The 19738-nt window shown below is 47.1% G+C and overlaps 2 protein-coding genes across 2 annotated transcripts in view; one reads left to right on the top strand and one right to left on the bottom strand.

Moving 5' to 3' along the window:
- The window catches only part of LOC135386162 (neuronal acetylcholine receptor subunit alpha-10-like), a 203140-nt gene that overhangs the window by 52785 nt on the left and 130617 nt on the right, over positions 1–19738 (top strand). The gene's annotated exons all lie outside the window — the stretch shown is intronic.
- On the bottom strand, positions 8238–9479 carry LOC135385043 (solute carrier family 22 member 21-like). The gene has a single exon (XM_064614220.1). The coding sequence runs from the start codon at positions 9477–9479 to the stop codon at positions 8238–8240; it is 1242 nt and encodes a 413-aa protein (XP_064470290.1).

The raw sequence follows: 19738 nt of genomic DNA, 5'->3' as shown, positions 1-19738 counted from the left end.
TCAAGAAGATTTAAGCTCCGAATTAATATTACAGCTCATCTTATCTAATTTCTTACAAGGACAACATAGCTTAAAGTCATGCAATCTAAATACATCCAATACGTGGTACAGACGAAAACTTTCTTCGGCGGAGTTCCTATAACCTACATCTGCAACTATGCGCAACATCTTATTTTGCATGATCCGCAGTTTACCCAAATTTTCCGGCGTAGTGGATCCCCACACTAGAAAACAATAGTTGACATGCGATTAAAAGAAGCGAATTATAAAGGAGCAATTTTACACGGAATAGAAAATGTGCCTCCTGTGCCTAGGACAATTAACCCAATTGTCGTAGATAACCTCTTCTCAATATCATTTATGTACATGCCCCATGATAATTTTTAATGAAAAGTAACGCCTACTGATTTTTTTGAATCAACAATTTCTGTTTGCACATCCTCGACCGTCAATTGAGTATTCACAACAATATTTTTATTTTTCGACCTAATGATCATAGCTTTGCTTTTGGACACGTTCACTTTAAGTGAATTTGCTTTAGTCCATGTACTCAGTTTCGAGAGTATTATATTTGCCTCTGGCATTATCTGATCCACACTGTCACCTGCTACAAAAATACTAGTATCATCAGCGTATAAAATAAACTTACAATTTGTGTGGAGGTACGCAATGTCATTGACATACACAATAAACAACAAAGGCCCTAGTGCACTACCTTGGGGTACGTCATAGAAAACTCTACGGAGTGCAGAGTCAGCATGGCCACGTAAGTGAACATACTGCTGTCGATTTTCAAGATAAGATTGAATTAATTTGAGTGCATTTCCTCGGATTCCATAATGTTGAATTTTTTTAAGTAACGATTTATGACTAATACAGTCGAAGCACTTCATAAAATCAATAAATATACCCAGAGTCAACAAATTCATCTTTATATTTCAGATAATCAATTCTATTTGCTGGAATAGTGCGATCTCACTGGAATGCCCTGCTACACTGTAAACTTTTTCACACCTTTAAAGGTGTGCGCTATGCACATTCAACCTGGTTGCGTAACATTGCATCTCCAGGATGATATTTTACAAAATTCGGAAAGCATTACTAAAGATCAAGTGTCAGTGCAAATCTTGCTTTTATTATGTCTTGGATATCGTAGGTACGAGCTAATGCATATATGCATCGCTATCGATAATCGAGCACGCGCAAGTGTCTACAATACTGTTGAACAATGTTGAGATGTCGCAAGACTGAATTTTTGGAGGACAGACAACACTCGAGTAAAGAAAATTTGTGCGAAACCGTGCTCCATTATGATGTTACCAAAATTACACCGAAAAAGGCGTGCGCCATGCACGTTATTACACCTTTAAAGGTGTGAAAAGATTTAAAGTGTACGGAAGCCATGCTGAAAATCGAGCAAGACAGTAAGCTTTTCAAAAAATTCTGAAAGCCTTGAGTGAATAACTTCCGCATAATACATCGCTTAGGAGGGAAACCAACCATGCCCACGACCGTTACTTGGGAGCCAATATGTACCGAAAGCATTGTGCAACGATTTTTTTCAAAGGTCGTTCCGGAGTCCTCCTTTAAGTCGTGCAAGGCCTCCCTGCCAAAGGATAGCGGGACGAGAAATCGTGAATGACAGTGAAGTCGTGCTGTTGCAGCTATATAGACTCCGCCGCGCCAGTTTCAGGGTCAAATGTTGTAACAGGGTGGAATGTAGCCGTTCTGAGGCTGAGAGGTGAGTGGTCGGATTTCCGCCGCTGTCTGGCTTCTTCTAGAGTCACTAAATACAGAGCAGACAAGCGACACTGAGCCACGCCGGCGAGCAAGCCCGCCATCTTGAGTCAGGCGCTGCGTCGCCTAGCAACGAGACGCCAATCTCTCCTGTCTCCGGTGGAGAACAACTGCAGTCGAGCCAGTTCACGTCCCAGGAAATCTGTTTTGGATGGACGTGACTCAACATGGACGGTGCGTTCTCGGAAGTAGAAACCACGTGACACGATCGACCCAATCGCGGACACCAAACGGCGCGGAAAGGGAATGAGATACTCTGTGCCCCTATATAGTGACTCTAGCTGCTTCGACGACTGCTATGTTTCATTATTTCAAATGTTGTTTCTGCCGTCTTTCAGATCCGCGGCGACGACGGTAAAATGGCCACCGTAAACGAACCAACATGAAAATCCGTTCCTATTGATCGTCGTGTAAATCCACCTGCCGTTCAATACCGAATACTTTATCCACCTTGACCTTCAAGTATACTATGATGTCAACCGGCAGCATCCACCGCGGCAACAGCAAGTAGGAGTAAGAGGGGAACGAAGAAGAATCCAACCTTTTACTGACGCCTAAGTTGATGTTAATAACACTTTTCCTTGAACAGTTCCGAACATGAATATTTAATATTATATAATATCCATCATGAATATAGAGCCCTGGACCGGTAATCCAGAAGATGTGGGTTCGATCCCTACAGCTGGCTAACCTTTTCAGTGACTTTCATCTTTCATCGTTGATTTCTTAGGCAATTTGAGGCTTTGTTTGTATCTGTCCCTTCTATGTTGTTCCCAGCCTCAGAACATCAGTTTATCTCATGAATATTTCGCTTGTAGAAATGTCAGAACAATGTTTTGGTGAGCATTCATGTTCTTGTTCTCCCTACGACATGATCTTCACTGGTGGGTTTTGAAAGTCCTTGAGAAAAATGACTCTCCAAATACCTTCTGGATCAATATGTGCTACGGTCCTAGCATCACTAATATGTTGCCCCCGACGCTGTGCAGTTTCTTAGCGAGAAACTACCACATTACTACATTACGGTGTACATTACCATGTTACGTTTGTACACGTTCAAAAAGACAACTCATAAAGCTGCTGCCAGAAAGGTTAATGTGGACCATATTGAATCGAACAGTTTAGGCCAGGCAGATCTTGTGCCAGTATCCTCTTTAACACGAAAGCGGTTATGGGCCGGTAACCAAAGGTAAATTTGACAAGAAGCTGCTAGCTATTGTGCCTGTCCTGTACATTTCCGCACGCTGTAGGGGAAGCTTGAAGAAAGCAGAAATAACTTGCGAGCCATGTTCTTGTCGTGAATCGTGACGGTCTATTGTGTCATTTTCATTACGTTCCTCTCGCCGTGACATCACAGTGCATGTCCTGAGCTCCTGACGCTTTTGACAACAACAGCATCCTGTTGCCCGGCCGCAGACTCCAAACTATCACTCCTTCATACAGGGCAAACATATATAACGCCGTGTCTTTGTCCTTGTGTTTGTCCTGCGTTCGTTGTAAAAAAAAGTTGACTTTTTTTTTCTGCAGGCATATTGTTCCATTCAGCAGTCGTGCGTGGAATGAAACTACGAGGAATGTTCAATAAGTTGTGAACCTAAGTATGATGCAGTTGACTGATCGTATCATAGTGTTCCTTCTAGACAGCCGTTACGAGTCACGTGGCTGTCCTGTTTCGTTCAATCTTACGTCGCCCCGCGTTGAAAGTCGGTAGGCGGCAATGGCTGAAGCGAAGGACAGCATCAAGCATCGTGCGTTCATCGAATTTTTGACGAAAACACAGGCAGGTATTCATGAGCGCACGTAGAATGTGTACGGGGCCCGTACATGTGCGACTATCCAGAGGTGGGCAGCTTTGTTTAGACGCAGTAGGGAGTCTTAGTAGACGACTCACTGCCGATCGCCCAGGTGAAGTCAGCACTGAGGAAATGTGCCGGTGGTAATTGAGCAAAAAAAATGCAGCTTCATGACAATGCACCAACACATTAGCCCTTAGTTGCACAAGAGGCTGTACGCGAATACAAGCTCGAGGTCGCCAACCACCCAACCTGTTCTCCGGGGTCTTCTTTCTGTAGCGACATTTGGTGAGAGAGAGATACATGATGACGATGATATGGGGATGACTTCCGCTCATTGAGCAGAATGCTACCCCATTGCTATTGGGGAAAAACGAGAGGATGGTGACCTTTGGTGAAGAACTTTTGCGGACACCGATTTCTCGATGATGATGAACTCAGAGAGGCAGTTGAACACTGCCGAAAGCAATATGTGCAATGAATGCATCGGCATTGGACGTTGCTCTGTTGAAAAATTAAAATGTGTTCTTGGTCCTACAGTTCCCCCTTTTATGTTAGGCTTAGAACTTGTTGAAAGCCCCTCATACATCAATACGTGCGCGGAACGGTACAAGGTACTATAAGGGATGCGTACTTCGTAACAAAGAGGCTACTCCAGAAGTGGCACACGCGTATGATGAGTGCTACATTTTGATCTTCTCTGGCACTATTAGACGCCTATTAGATAAGTATTAGGTAAGATATTAATTAATATTAACTATTAATTTGGTAAGTAAGTATTTGAGCCTTCAAGAGATGCGTCATCATTTCCGATTTAATAATTTCCAAGAGAGCTGCTCCCATCAGCAAGACGACTGTTTTGCAGCACAATAAAATTATTGATCTTGCAACAGCTAACAATGATCTCCTTAGCCATCCCAACCCATCAAAACTCACGCGGGTCTCTCTATCTGTTCGAAAGGCCATCATTGTCGACCGCATTGCTTGTCCAATTCTGGACCGCCAGTTGGAATGTCTGTAAGCCCACTAATGAGACAGCGCTGGGAGGGAAGCACCGTAATGTGCCTTATGGGTAACCCCATCCCTCTGATTACGTGAGATGGCTCCCATCGAACGCCGAGCGCAGCTTTGACCTGCCCGGGCAACGGGATAAACGCCGGTGGCGTTCGATACAAGTTTGCGGCAGCGGCTTCGAATGTGAGAGGTGCAAGGGAAGGGTTAGGCTGGAGGAAACGGTCCAGATGTCAGAGACTGAACCCTAGTTTTGCCTATTTCTCGCTTTGCCTGTTCTTATCGATTTGGCGTTAGAGGTGGCATCGATCAACCCTCGTTCCACAGTCGTTGGTATGAGCCTCATGAGCCTCTGAGCCAGATTTTGTTGTCTGCGTCTATGGTCTTGTGTTAGTAGTGCCCCGGATTCTAAAAGGGTACCCTACGACGGATTCAAATTTAGCTGTGGCATACCTATGGTCGAAAAAAAAACATAAGGGAAAAGCCATGCCGAAACCGGAACTGCATACATTACATGTGGAATTACAAATGTCACCACGCAGTATCAGTCCACCATGAAGTATGATCATTGTGTATGATCATGAAGTATGAGTCCAAAGAACAAAGCAAGCAGGCAGTTTGGCCCTGGATTGCGCGCGAGACGCGTCTCCGAAGATGCGCAATGAACAAAATAAAGCAAAAAAATCATGTTCTTTCATGAATATCTTGCGGACGATATATCGAACGAATTTTTGTTCTGAAAACGGCTACGGTGTCAGGTGACCAAAGGGACCATATGTGCTCATTGGGACAACTTCGTAGCTTTTATAATTAAAAAGTTGATTATTGAAAGTTACTTAACACATTGCCTTAGGGGTTTGCTGGCGCCCTCTTAAGGAGTGCGCTTCAGCACATGCTACATTGCAAATGACTTCGTCTCGAAAAGATTTCCATTTAGCTGGGACACCCTGTATATCCGTGCAGTAGCTGCAGGCGCTTTGATCATGAGACTGCCCTTAGCCCCTGGTGTTACGCTACCATTGTAAGTGTTCAGGATATCGAAGACTCACTGGACTCGTACGACGTTTTGATTGATGATGGGGAGGGATCCACTCAGTGGTACTCGTCCGGCTGATCTACATAGCGCCTGCGGTTGTCCGGAGACTTTGGTTACCGCTCACTATAAAGCTCTCCGTTTGCACACTCATGCTCAATCCATTCCCCACATTGAGCACGAACGAAGCATGAATGAGCATGCTCATGAGTGAGTTTTTTCGAGGTATCACCAGAGGACGCCAGTTGAGTTGCGCCTCACTTACGATGGAGTCCAAAGACGTAAGCCATGTCCTCTAACAAAAATAAAAGAGCGAGCTATCTCAACGACACATGCCTTAACAAAGTACAGGGTCACTTTCGGCCCACACTACTCTGTTTCTTTTCTTGTTGTTGTTGTTGTTGTTTTACAGATGGTCCCAAACGTGTGCCCATTACGACTCTACACGCTTGGTTTCTCTTCCTTACTAAACCCCTAATCTTTTCAGCACATTTCAATCTGTGCCTGCTCCATTTCAGCACAGGTTCTGTGAGAGACGATCCTTTGTGCAAACGACCGTTCAACTGCTTCAAAACAGTTTCGACCAGGCTTCACATTCACTTATAGAGATGCGCCCTATTTTCCTGTCCTCGAGAGTCCGACACCTCTTACTCGCCTGGAGACAGATTACACTCCCCCTGTTCTTCACTATCTTTCTCACTTCCTTTCATTGAAAAGAAGACCTAATTCACTGGAAGGGTCACTTCCCATACTTTATTTTATTTTATTTCGTACCCAGTCGATTGCCTGTTTTAAACCACTTTTATTTTTTGGCGATGCTTTTTCAGTACAGCGTCATCGGCGCCAGAAGCCTTCTCGTCGTTCTTCTTTGCACTGTGCCAACCACTTAGACGGTATCAACTTCTTCTTCTCACAAAGGAGGGTGACAAGAGTTTAATCGTTAAGTTTCTCCGCGTGTTATTCGCATTTTCTGTCTCTTTACTTGTTTACTCTTTGCTGTCCCTTTTGGTGCAGGCCTCTTCTTCGGCAAATTGCTTCTTTCCCGTCTGTCGGCCTCCTTCGGGGACTAGCTCGAAGTTTCTTGCGCGATGATGATATGAACAGCGCGCCGCTTCCCGTTTGTATTTTGTGCTAGTGTTCTGTAGCTTATCGCGTGTGAGGAACAGTCCAGCGTTTGAAAGCTGTCAAAACCGTCGGTGGGAGGCATGCTTGGAGAACGACCTGTCACTTTCGAGCGATGCAGGTTAAGCGAAAATACGACACGCTTCTCGGCGGTTCATTTTCGTGTCTTTTGTTCCTTTCGTAAAGTAGCGTACGCTGCATAGAGGTGCAATGGAAGAACCTTGTTCAGTTGTTCATAGGAGTGGGCGCTTGAGGAGAAGCGCGATCCTTGATATGCTCGCTGCTGGGTGTGAATGCTCACAAAAAATCTTTAAAAAAAACGGTTCCTGATGGGAGAGATATTTGTATACGTGTGTAATGCATGTGTTACTCACGATCTGTTGAACGCTGAAAAATAATATAGCTGGTTTGAACCCGTTGGTGTAGCATGTTGCAGGAAGGCCGTGTACGTCTCACACGAAAGGCAGGAGGCGAAAACCCGTGATACTGTAAACAGTAGTTCCAGCAAAGCATGTTGCACTCATACGAGGTCTACTGGTTCGACTGATGCATTTACAGCCATGTCCTGTTCGACAGAAGCAAAATACGTCGGTAACGTGCTGGATCACGGAGCTCATGTTGGATCCCGGACGAGGACGGTAGCCATTTTGGGGCAGGTAAACATTGCACAGTGCGTCGGAGGTCTTCGGCGCACGTTAAGGAACCGAGGTGGTCGAAACTATTCCCTACCCTAGATGGGTAGAAATCCAGCGAACCGGTAGAGATGTAGGAAGGGAGTTGCCTCAGGACAGAAGCCGCCGATATTTCGAACAGAGACTGTTCTTCTGGGCACCGTCCTCATCATGATGAGGACGGTCGAAATATCGGCGGCTTCTGTCCTGAGGCAACTCCCTTCCTATTTCTTATCCTGCGGCGCGCGCAACACAAGACAAGATAGGCTGACTTACAATACATGTAAATTTAATCCTAATTAATTTAATTTAAATCCCATTGCTGAATAGCCGCCTGCTGGTTGTACTCAGTGCCAATATCAAAAATTAAAGTATAAGCACTTTTGGTAATTTCCGAGGTTAGCCTAGTCGATACGCAAATGACCGCTAAACTTTTTTGCAATGACTACTATTGCAATGACTCCTATTCTATACAGCAGATGCACGGCTAGACTACAGAGATTAGAAAAATGCGCCATATCCCAAATATGTCCTAACTATATCCCAACTATGTCGCTGGCACTTTACTGACGACCACAGAGCATGACCCTTGCTCTCCACAACCTGCCACACGCCATCCGTAAGCGCGAATCTAAAAGCTAGCGTCCTAAAAGCCTAGCATGATAAAGAAGAGGGAGGCAAAAGCGGTTCTCGTTTAGAAATAATAATTTATGTTCAGCCTTTGGGATGTTTGCCACGTAAAATCAGCAGTCAGAAAGAGCTAAAGCTGCAAATCAATTATCTGTATTCTTCATACGACATTCTGCATTTCTACTGCAAAAAGCCTTTCACAAATGTCGTTCGTGACGGTGGTTCCGGCGCTATAACTGGTATAACCTTGGACGTCCTCGACGTTGAGGGTTGTCGTGGTTTCTGGAGCTCCTTGGTGTCTTCAACAACTCGCGACGAAATGGTAGCGTCCGATTGACGACGCATTTGGTTATCAGTGTTCACGTCTCTTATCGTGTTTGCTAGGTGCATTGATTGGGTTTCTGGTAACCTCAACAACACAACTTCGGTTAGAAGTACCAAAGCACCTACAAGAACGAATTCCACCTTAGGGCTGGTTAAAACATGGGATGCCGTCAGAGCTGCTGCTGTGGCACCTAACTGTCCACAGGTGTAGACTCCGCAGACGCCGATGCTGCGTACTATAGTAGGAAACAGCTCAGCAGTGTACACGAACTGGACGACGATAGCCATGAACGCACTCCCACGAGCAATGAGAAGGAGCGCATTGTCCATCAAAACAGTATAGGCTTGATCCGTGACTGTCAACACAGTGCAAGATCCTCCCAGAAAGATGAGAGCGATGGCGAAAGTAGTCTTGCGTCCAGCCCAGTTCATAGACACATACGTGACCACGGCCAGAGGCCCATAACTCACTCTTTGTACGATTCGTGCCCAGTACTGTACCTGTACATGTTGGGTGAACGACAGTCCATAGTAAGAGAACAGTACGGTGAAAGAGGATATGCCGAGTATTGTACAGCGCATGCGCAGTTCAGGATTCTTCAACAGGTGCAAAGGCGTTGGCATCAAGGAGCTGTAGCTTTCGAATTGTCTCAGCATTGCATCCTTCAGCTCAGCGTATCCTTTCCGTACACTGTCCAGCGGTTCCTTATTTAGTTCACCTGCCCACAACACGGCTCTTTCAGCTCGCTTGAAGTTGAAAGTGCACATCAACCAACGCGGCGATTCCTCCAGCTGATAGAATGCGATACTCAGAACGACAGTGAAGACCATGAAAATCATAAGCACGGCCCGCCATTCAACCTCGAAGTGTTCCAAGACCGTGAACGCACCTTCCCCTACTATGATACCGGAAGAAGGTCCTCCCGACGTCTTCCTGGAAGAGCTGCCTGTAGACTGAGGTCCGTACGATAGTTTTCGAGGAGGGGTTGCCAGTTGCGATGGCTTGCGTGATCGGTTCCGAAATGCTTCTTCCGAAATGCTCTCCTGAAAACCATGAGACGAGCTTCTTGAAGGACGTGATAAACCTTCTGATGCCATGGTAAGAATGGTAGAACGAGGCACTTGCTTATTCTTCGTTTTCAGATATGTGCGCGCGCTTTGATCGCGAAACGAATTTGACTGCCAGTTATGTTGCCCCCGCCCCCCGCCTCTGTCTCACTTCCTGCCTCAGTTCCCTTAGAAGTCGGCCCAGGACGCACATTCCCCCAGGGCGTGAGTCGTGACGTTGCCCACATACGTGAGGCCGACAACGGCAAGCCCTATCACCAGGCTCCAACAGCTCCCCATAGAGCCCATAGTTTGAGATAATTCACACAACACTGGGCATACGACCAATGAAATTGCGACGTGGTGGATATTATGCACAACCAGTCGGCCAATCAGGAGCCCCCATGTCTGGCTGGCTTTTCGGTCGGTCCTGGCTACCATCGACTTCTACTGGATTTCAAGCCTGCCGCCGTTACTCGGTATTCAAAATAACTAAAGCGATTTTGGGGTAAAATAAATATTTATTTGATACAAAGCACTAATTCAAAGATCTAATACATGGGTGTCCTGTGCGTACAAAGCCCACTGCGTTGCTGACACACTGGGACAAAGTTCGAACATGAAGCAGAACGAACACACCGTTCAACTCCTAATACCGAGAGCCAGTCTCATGAGTGCGTACCATTTCATGATGAGCATCTTCTTTCGCTGCCTGCGGTGCATCCATTATAGCGAAGCGAAAAGCGCTTCTGTGGCACGTAATCCTGTGTTTGTTGACAGTCCTCGAAATCCAACGGCGCCCGAACTTTTTCTTCACGCTCCAACTCATGAAGCATTCCGGTACCGCAGTTGACAAATTGTTCGTGGGATAATAGTTGTGTCCAGGAACAGCACAGCACGCGTAGACTCACAATAACGCACGAATAAATCCGCGATCATATTTCTGCAAACTGTTCTGTCGATTGACACCACCGAACACAGGAGGACGACATGCCGGCCATGCTATTTCGAAACTATGCTGAAACGGCCGAGACGCTGTACGCACATGCGCGCGTACAAAATGCGATTTCAAAACGTTCTCAACCAATCGGAGCGCGCGCACAGTCTAGGCCAATGGGCTTGCAACATGGTGTATGGGCGCAGTGGTACATACTCTACAGCCGCGTCTGCGGGTACCTGAGGAGGACTGCTATCACCACCACCACCACCACCTCTGTCTCACTTACTAGTCGGATACGTCAAATTTCACAAGGTCATCCGCATCTTGCATGCCGTGAGGCTAGCCTACAGGCTCACAGAAGCACATATGGACACAGGGAAACCGTGACACTTGACTTTATGGACACAAGGTCATGACTCCTGACGCTCTGAGACTGGCAGGTTACGTTGGCTCTTCTAAGCACACGCTAGGAAAACATACACCACGTGCGCTATATCTGGGAGATTTCCTTGAGTCGCCCAAAGCCGGTGTAAGGCAAATCTTGGCACATATCACAATGAAGACGGCCCAGGACGCAGGGTCGCTCCCGTGTCGACGGGGAAACCGATCTGCAATAAAACGTCCTCATTCAACCATCATACCATCTCCAACAATACAATACAGCTGTCAGGCTAGCCTTTCAATTATCATTGAAATGAATGACGATTGAATTGAATGGTAATTGGACGCCGCCACTTTGAATTACCATTCGCTTGGATGGCCTAGCACTCTATGGAGGTTCTCGAAATGTCATTGAAGCTTTTCGATCACTACACAAGCAACCACTAAAATAAAGTCACACAATAAGTCTTCAAGAAGTTGTATAAAACGCCATGAAACTTCAGCGTAACGCTTACTGCGCTCTTATATAATTTACTTTCCTACTCTCGTCGTCCACGTCCCAAATCTAGCGGTAACGACAACGGTGGACCTGCGGCGCTGGGCATACTGTCCTACATCGGGTGCCTGACTCTGGAATTCGGCTGCTGCACTTATCGGTACGTCTTGCCACTCCTCGTCGTCGGCTGCCCCTCGTTTGTTAGACACGGCCATCCGAGTGCTCCCGGTCTTAATTTTCATTGCGTCAGCGCAGGGTGAAGGCGACCTCGGCAACGAACCTTTGTGGTTCAATCTGGATACCAGACTTTCGAACGCATCCGCTGTCGGTCTCCCTCCAGGTCTTCGTTCGGGATTCCGCTCTCAATGTCCTTGGTGGGCTCTTCTTGGTGTCTTCGAATCCCTACTCTGACTCTTTCGTGACGTCATGGAGCGTCTCAGAACGTCTCATTCGTCCGATTATGGCGGGCATAGTCCGATATAGCATGGGCCTCGTGACGTGTCTGGATCAATCATTACTCGTGGCCCCAAAACCAAAGTACAGCGATATGCACCATAACTACGACAGACAAAAAATTTTCGGAAACCACAACTCACAAACACGAAAGCACAACACACGTGCGACGACACTCAAAATCGAGTCACATACGTACTTTGAACCCAGGGTAACCCACCTTCACTCTTGTGGGCCAAGGGCGTATACTAGCTCCTCTGTCCCGCACTCCTTCCTGTTGTCCTCTCTCCGTCTGTACACGTCTGTACACCGCTCATAGCCACAGTTGCTTCGCGGCGCCAACACGAAATTTAAAAAAAAATAATTTCACTCTTACGATAAACTTCACTGGTTGTTTAGTGCAGTGTGCATGTTCACTGGTCGCTACAATGCAACATGCGCCGCTTTTCATTGGACGGTACAGCTGCTCTTCGTTCGTTTCTGCACCGAACCCACACCGACACACTACACTGCGCTGCACGAAAACGACCAGAGCAACTCGCCGTTATAAAAGAACGCGCACGCGGTACATAACCATTTGAACAACGTAATCTCCTGGAGGCTAAAGTCGCTAAATAAGCTATACTTATTTAGGTAGCGTAGCTTATTTAGTGACTCTACCGCAGGTATGTTTGAAGCCCGCCATCAGAACATAACGTCATGGACTACTCGCAATGAGTGTAGCGACTACTTCAACAACATGATGATGTCCGGTCGCATACGACACGTATGACTACTTCAACAGCCCGTGATCTTCGATTGAGTATCTTCCATCTGGCCTACTCTCCTGACTTCGTGTCTTCGGACTATCGCATGTGAGTATTTGTTTCTCTGAAGGGCAATCTTGGCGGCTGGAAGTTTGGTTCCAACGAAGACGTCAAGCAAGCGGTGCATGAATGGCTACGCGCCCGACACAGCACCTTCTCTGCTGGAATACAGGTGCTTCGCAAACGATGGTAGAGCTGCATTGGAAAGCTAGGAGATTAGGTAGAAAAATGATAAATATTGCTCCCAAGAATATTCACGCGTATTGTTCGTCAATAAATTATATGAGGTTACCTATTGAACCATCCTCCTAGGTACAGTGCTGGACAAAAGTGTACGGAACACGCTCCGGCGCATTCCTTCCTCAGAGTGACATGCCCGCAGCGAATGGGACCGTACGGATTTACAGACATGAGCCTCGGCAACCTCGTCACCTGTTTGCACGTCCGTACGGTACGATTCGCCGCTGGTGTGTCACTATGAGGAAAAAAAACATCCTGGAGCGTGTTCCGTGCACTTTTGTCCTCATAACCGTGCGCCGAACATTGGATGTCGGTCGGACGTCCCTGAGGAGTCCTTCCTCCACTTGGACCTGTGAGCGCACATATATGTCGGACGAAACTTGTTATCCCCAGGATATTCCAACATCCAGCTTCAGACGTACATCGGATACCCTTACGACTGCCACGTGTTGTTGGGGCATAGATCACCGCATATGTCCGTCTCTCGATATCCTGAGGATATCATTTCCGCCCTTTATTTTCTTCATCTACGCTGGATATCTGAGGGACATCCATCAGACAGACGAATCCGACCACGGTCGTTAGGACATAAATAGCACATCCAGGGGATATTTGGTGTTGTTGAGGTAGTAGATTTAGAGGTCAGGGGTAGCCGGTACAGGCCAGTATGGAAAGCAGAAGTCAGCAAGAGCCCGAACCGGTCACGCTCTGAGCCGGATGGAAAGACTTCTGATTGGACGATTGAGGAAGCAATCGCTGCATTCCCATTGGTCGTGTTCCCAGTGTTGTGTGCATTTTCCTATACTATGGGCTCTGTGGGGAGTAGACGAGAGCTGTCTCGAACTCCAGGTGACGATCTCCGCGACTGCCGCAGCTCCGCGCTTCCACGTGACCGGGAAGAGCGAATTAGCCTTGCGGAGCGCTAGCATGATTCGCTCTTCTCCGTCACGTGCCGTGCTGTACACGGACACCACAGTCACCCAGGTACGCTTTTCTACAGATTGGGGCTTCTAATGCCGACGCATTAATAACACCGGATGTCACCCCGAATTGGAGATAGAAAAGTAGCTCCCGACCCCCACCCCCACGCGAATCAATTAGGGCCGTTAACCCGAAAAAGTCAGGTCCTATTTGTATATCACATGTGACGGAAAGTCACAAGGTATCCAGGATAAATAAATCAACTACTTGTCTTTGCACAAAAGACAGATGACCGTTAAAAAATACCGAATATACACACAAGGCACAATATCCCTTTTCAAAACAAATGGATAGGATATGGGGAATTGAGTCACAACATAAATAATAAAGCATGTGTTAAAATTAGCCTCGTTTAGTCTGCCTTTGGGATGATGATGATTCGTGCTTTTTTATTTCTTGCTTTATTTGCCGAGACAACGTTCCTGAGAGGATTGTGTTCTGTAGAACGAAGGAACAAAATGCAAGCAAGCTGGTGCGGGCTAGTGTTTGGTAATATTTCCCCCGAGGCTGGAAAGTTATGGGCAAAGGATAAACACAAACGGACTAGACCAGACTTGGCCTTGTGCAACATGAGCATGTACGAGGGGTGTCCAAGTCAAACCGGGACTTTCGGTCTCCTGAGTGTACAAATGGCTCGCGCTACTTCTTTTTCGTCATTTTCACACGTGACAGGCCTCCGCGTTCACCACGTGGTGGTCCAAAGTTTGTGCAAAACAGAAGACACGTGCTTGACAAGATGGTCGACAACGAGGTGAGCGCACGCATCGAACAGCGAATTGTCATGAAGTTCCTCGTGAATGAAGGCGTCAGAAGACTTCAGGCTCAGTATGGCCACGATACACTTAGCCGCAGCAAAGCGTTTGAGTGGTGCAAACGGTTCAGAGACGGCCGTACATCAGTGCAGGACGATCCCGGCCGGGGCGGCTCAGAGCCCAGTGCCAGAGTTCCTGGGAACATCCAACTTGTGCAGCGCCTGATCCTCAAGGACCGACGGATAACATGTCTCGAACTGGCTCGAACTGGACCTTTCTGTGGGAACGTTGAACACTATCATTCATGAACACCTCCAGTTTCGGAAAGTTAGTGCCCGTTGGGTCCCGAGGCAGCTCTCCGTGTTTGACCGGAAGAGAAGACTTGAAATCTCCCAAGAGCTATGGTACCGTTTCGACACTGAAGGACAGCCGTTCCTTGATCGGATCATTACGTGCGATGAAACGTGGGTGCACCATTTCACTCCTGAGTCTAAACGTGCATCAAAACTGTGGAAGCTCCGGGCTCGCCAGCTCCCAAGAAGTTCCGAAGCACCCCGTCGGCGGGTGGGGTCATTGCCACGGTTTTCTGGGACAAGGCTGGCGTTGTTCATGTTGATTTTCTGCCCAGTGGTACCACCATCAATAGTGCATATTACTGCCAGGTTCTCATGGATGTGCATAAGGCGCTGAAGCAAAGGCGGCCGGGCCTCATCATCAAAGGAGTCCTCCTCCTACAGGACAACGCCCGCCCGCATACCGCGCATCTCACGACACGCACCTTACGGGAACTTGGCTGGGACTGGCTGCCACATCCCCCTTACGGTCCAGACCTCGCCCCCAGCGATTTACGTCTCTTCGGGTCACTGAAGGCGTTCCTTGGGGGCCGCCACTGCAGCTGCGACGAAGAGGTCAAGAATGTGGTCCGATCGTGGCTGCTACGCGCGGGTAAGGATTTCTGCACTGCTGGCATCCAAGCCCTCGTGAAACGCTGGGACAAGTGCATAAGTGCAGCTGGAGATTACGTAGAAAAACAAAACAAATTTCTCGCCTGTAAGTTCGTTTTACTTTTGCGAAAAATGAAAAGTCCCGGTTTGACTTGAACACCCCTCGTATCTTCGAGCAAGCTCTTCGGCAATTCCCTGTAGCTAACCCAATGTAGGGGTACTGAGGTAGCAAGTTCGACCGTGCCGCTGGCTAATGCTCCCTTTTCTTTTTCTTGAATCTATCATCACCGTTTTCTTCTTCTTCTTCAGTCGTCATCGCTTCGCAGGCATAGATCATGAAAACTTCACGAGATTCAAAGAACGGCCGACAAAGAACCAACAGTCCCTGAACTGGTCTCTAAATGCTTTCGAAAATCATGCCTTCTCAACTCGGAGCCAAGAACGCGAATCTTAACTTGTTCGTTGTCTTGTGAGAAGATGATGACTCAGGCAAAAATGATTAAAAGCTAGACCCGCTATTCGACGTCGTTTAAACTTCCCCTTGTAATTAATTTCTCGGAGCCAACAAAAATCGATACCGCGTCTGGTAACGCACTTAAAAGATGCTGTGCTGTTGGGTGCCTCTTTTATTGTGTGCATGGTGCATCCGCATATTTTTCGTACTCGATATTTGACCGGTATTTGGACGTCGATTTCATTCCATGCCGTAATTTCCGCCGTGTAGCGCGCCTGATATACGACGAAGGCTGGCTCCTCCAGCCCGCTGTAGCGTGATGTGAGTTATACGTGGTATTTTCTATCGCGGTAGCAAGTTTCGATGCGGGTGCGTACACGGCCGAGGAGGCCAGTAACTGGGTCACAGAAGTAGTACAAGAAGAAGTACAAGAAGAACGAAGCAGTCTGATGGCACCCCCCTCCCCCGTACGTCTGGTGCCACCCCCTCCCCCGTAGTTGCGATTCCAGGTAAACAACCACTGTCTGACATTTTACATCACAGCCTACTTGGTTTCATTTTACTTCACATTACCTCACTCCCCTCTTCTAACCTCATTTCACCCTCACGTAATTCCCATGACACCAACGCAACTCTCGTCATGGCCTGCTTGCATAAAAGCTGAGTTCGAGACTCAGACTGAATCTCCACAGCCCCGGGAGTGCTTCCTGCACGAGCAACGAGCGCGTGCTCCATCCACTGCTATTGACATTGAGTCTGAGACCGGTACTCAACTTTTATGCAAACGGGCCCATATCATGCTCTTCCCGCTGTTGATACCATAGAGATCTGTGAGATGAGACGGCAAACGAGGATCGGAGGCAACTCAGAGCGCGCGATCGTGAACCCCCAGATATAGCTCAGTCAGAGAGGGAAGCCGAGCCGAGGATGAGTTAGCATGAGTGAGCAAACTGACAACTGAGCAGCGAGTGAGTAACCATGAGTGAGCAAGCGGAGAGCTGGGCATGGAGTGAATGAGTATGAGTGAGTAAGACGAGAGCTGAGCACGGAGTGAGTGCCGACATCTGGGCCAGACATTCAGCCCGTCGCGACGGACGTTAGATACGGTTTGCCGTGTGCTGGGACTTGGGCGCGCAACAACCTGTGGCGGGGCGCGAGATCATAGTTCTCTTGCCACGCAAAATCACTAATTATCACGGATAGTTATCGTGTCATTACTGATATCAACGCTTCGTTTTCTGGGCACAGGCACAGACTGGCTGGGCTTGTGCGCGTTATACGCGGTAATTTCATTTCATCAATTTCATCGCTCACCTTAGGATCCCTGACTTCATCATAGCTACGCTGCTATAGGCCTCACACAGCATAGTGAGGTGACCAAGGCACCTCTTCAGTACCTGCGGGTTAAATTACCTTCTAGGTTAACTGTGACCAATTTCGTGTTTGTTTTTCTTGTTCCCCCTGTTTTCTCTTTGATGGGAATAGCAAGCTGCCGTAGCGTAGGCTAACCTTCCTCCGCAGGCTAACCTCCCTCTGTGATTTTTTTTTTTTTTTTGCATAATAAACATATATTCCCCCACCCCCTGTTTTTCGATTGGTGCGCGTTATCTGCTGGACGCGTTATTGGCCGGGAATGACGGCACTTGATTTCTCTACCATAGAACAAATGATGAGAAGAAGTTGAACACTCGTATAACATTACAACCGTGCAGTCCCTATATCATCGTCATAATGTATTTCTCTCTCTCTCTCTCTCTCTCTCTGTATGGGGAATTTGCGTTACGAACTTCCCTACGCATGGCGTCGCTGAAGATGTGGAACACGTCATACCGTGACGTGTGGGAGCTTCACACGAGAGATATCCACGCCGAATATTCTAGTGGACGAAAAACCAAAAGACTTCTCGCGAGAAAGAAGTTCCGCCGCGTGTTATGTCGAGCATGCGCACGGTGTCAGGATATCGGGAGTGTGTCTTCTCTTGTCGTTTGCCACAAAATATTATGTGACTGCTCTGCAATATATTCCCCCACGGTTAGCAGCACACGAAAAGACAGGACGTTGAGTACTCGCGCTTGCATTGCAAGAGAAAGCTGTGACGTCATCCGCGTCTTCCGCTGGACTATTCTGTCGGGACAGTCGCTTGTGGAAGTATGCTGATAACCAGTGATGGCCAGTAGTTAACTACATGTAGTTAAACTACTAGTTAAACTACCAGACTGTAGTTAAAAAGTAGTTATCAACTACTTGCAGAAATGTAGTGGCAACTACTAGTTAAACTACTATTTTAAGTAGTTAACTACAGTAGTTAGGTTACTGAAGGCGCGAACTACTTCCGATTTGGCCGCAAGCTTTACGGCACGATTGTGCTTCCGACTTTTACCTTGAGCTACTTGTTTGATGAGAACGGTGTCGTGCATGTGTACTAAATCTTCACTTTTAATGCTTGTCCAGCAGTGTTGCGGATTTAACGAGTCAAATCGGATTTAAATCAAATCCATGTTTTTCGGAACACCGCAAATAAAATCCAAATCAAGCCTGGATTTAAACTTGAGGCGACAAATATCATTTTAAATTCGGATTTGTTTTTGGTGTGCTAAATCAAATCCGGTTTTAAATCAGGATTCACCAAATCCGTCTACAAATCCGGAGGCTAAAGTTCCCGAAATAACTGTAGCATGCAGCTGACCATGTCTACAAGGTACAGTTACTGAATGCATTCGCTGGATAATACCCGTGACATGGTATAAACACATATAAATCTCACCTGCAGCGAAGAGCATGAACAGCCAACATAGCGATGCGAAGGTTGACACTGACATTTTATTTATTTTCACGTGGATATCGGAGTAACATATTTGTCAAATACGCTTACTCGGCACATAAGATAAAGCCAACTGCCGGGAATTATGTTGTGTTAAATGTGACGGCTGCGTGCTGCACACCGCAGTTGTGTTATAACAAACTCAGTAGTGCATCCGCCCAACACGCGTAAGCAGTCTTATCCTCTCAAGTTCTTGTTTAGAAAGACCAGCTGCTCCAATGTAGCTTGGTGCAGCCTGTTTCTTTTCGCGGTCTTGATCAGGCTGGCTGCAGAGAGCACTCGTACGACTGCTCCAGAACTTGCAGGTACTGCAAATACATGTTTCGCTACTTCCGAAAGCAGCGGGTAGCGGGCCACTGCGGACATCCAATAGCAGAGAGGGGAAACAACATCATCCTTTACTGCACACTCGCTTAAATAGAGGATTTCGTCGTTCGTTTTTGCGGTAAGAGTTCTGCGGTGGCACCGAGTTGTCCATAAGCAAGCCTCTATGAAAAAGGGCAACCAACATTCACATTCCTGTTCCTGGACACAATGACCTCATACGACTGGTTCTCATGTGGACATTTCGGGACTTATTTTAGCAATCTCTGGGACACCAGAACGCGACATCAGTCGCAGTTCAGAGCCAATAAAACAGGCAAAATACGTCTATGGTAGTCCTTTTCTCGAACGTACATTGTTTGAGCTCAGTGGACCAGTGGTGCGCTTTCTCCAATGCGTTCCATTTCTGAGAAATTATAGAAAGCTGTGATACCGTTGTGAATTAGACATCGAACTGCCCATGTGATTATATCTGAGAGTATTGCATGACGTACCTTTAGTGCTCGGAAGGGAAGATGGCTATATGCCTCAGAGGTGGTCTGTCTGACAGACAAACCACCTCTTAAACTTGAAGCAGTCTACAAACAGTATCCATAGACTGCTTCACGCAATCAAAAAATCGTGGCATTTCTTTTTAAACGAAACACAACTTTTAGCGGGACATTGGGAACCCAGATGGCGGGATGCAAGGCAAGCCATCTCAAATCCAAACACTTTT

Source organism: Ornithodoros turicata, chromosome 2 (assembly GCF_037126465.1).
Source record: "Ornithodoros turicata isolate Travis chromosome 2, ASM3712646v1, whole genome shotgun sequence".
Taxonomy (NCBI): domain Eukaryota; kingdom Metazoa; phylum Arthropoda; class Arachnida; order Ixodida; family Argasidae; genus Ornithodoros; species Ornithodoros turicata.
The sequence above is the reverse complement of the archived record's forward strand: the minus strand, read 5'-3'. Positions and strand labels throughout refer to the sequence as shown.

Coding starts and splice junctions, on each gene's coding strand:
- LOC135385043 (XM_064614220.1), bottom strand. CDS start 9,479: ATGGCATCAGAAGGTTTATCACGTCCTTCAAGAAGCTCGTCTCATGGT.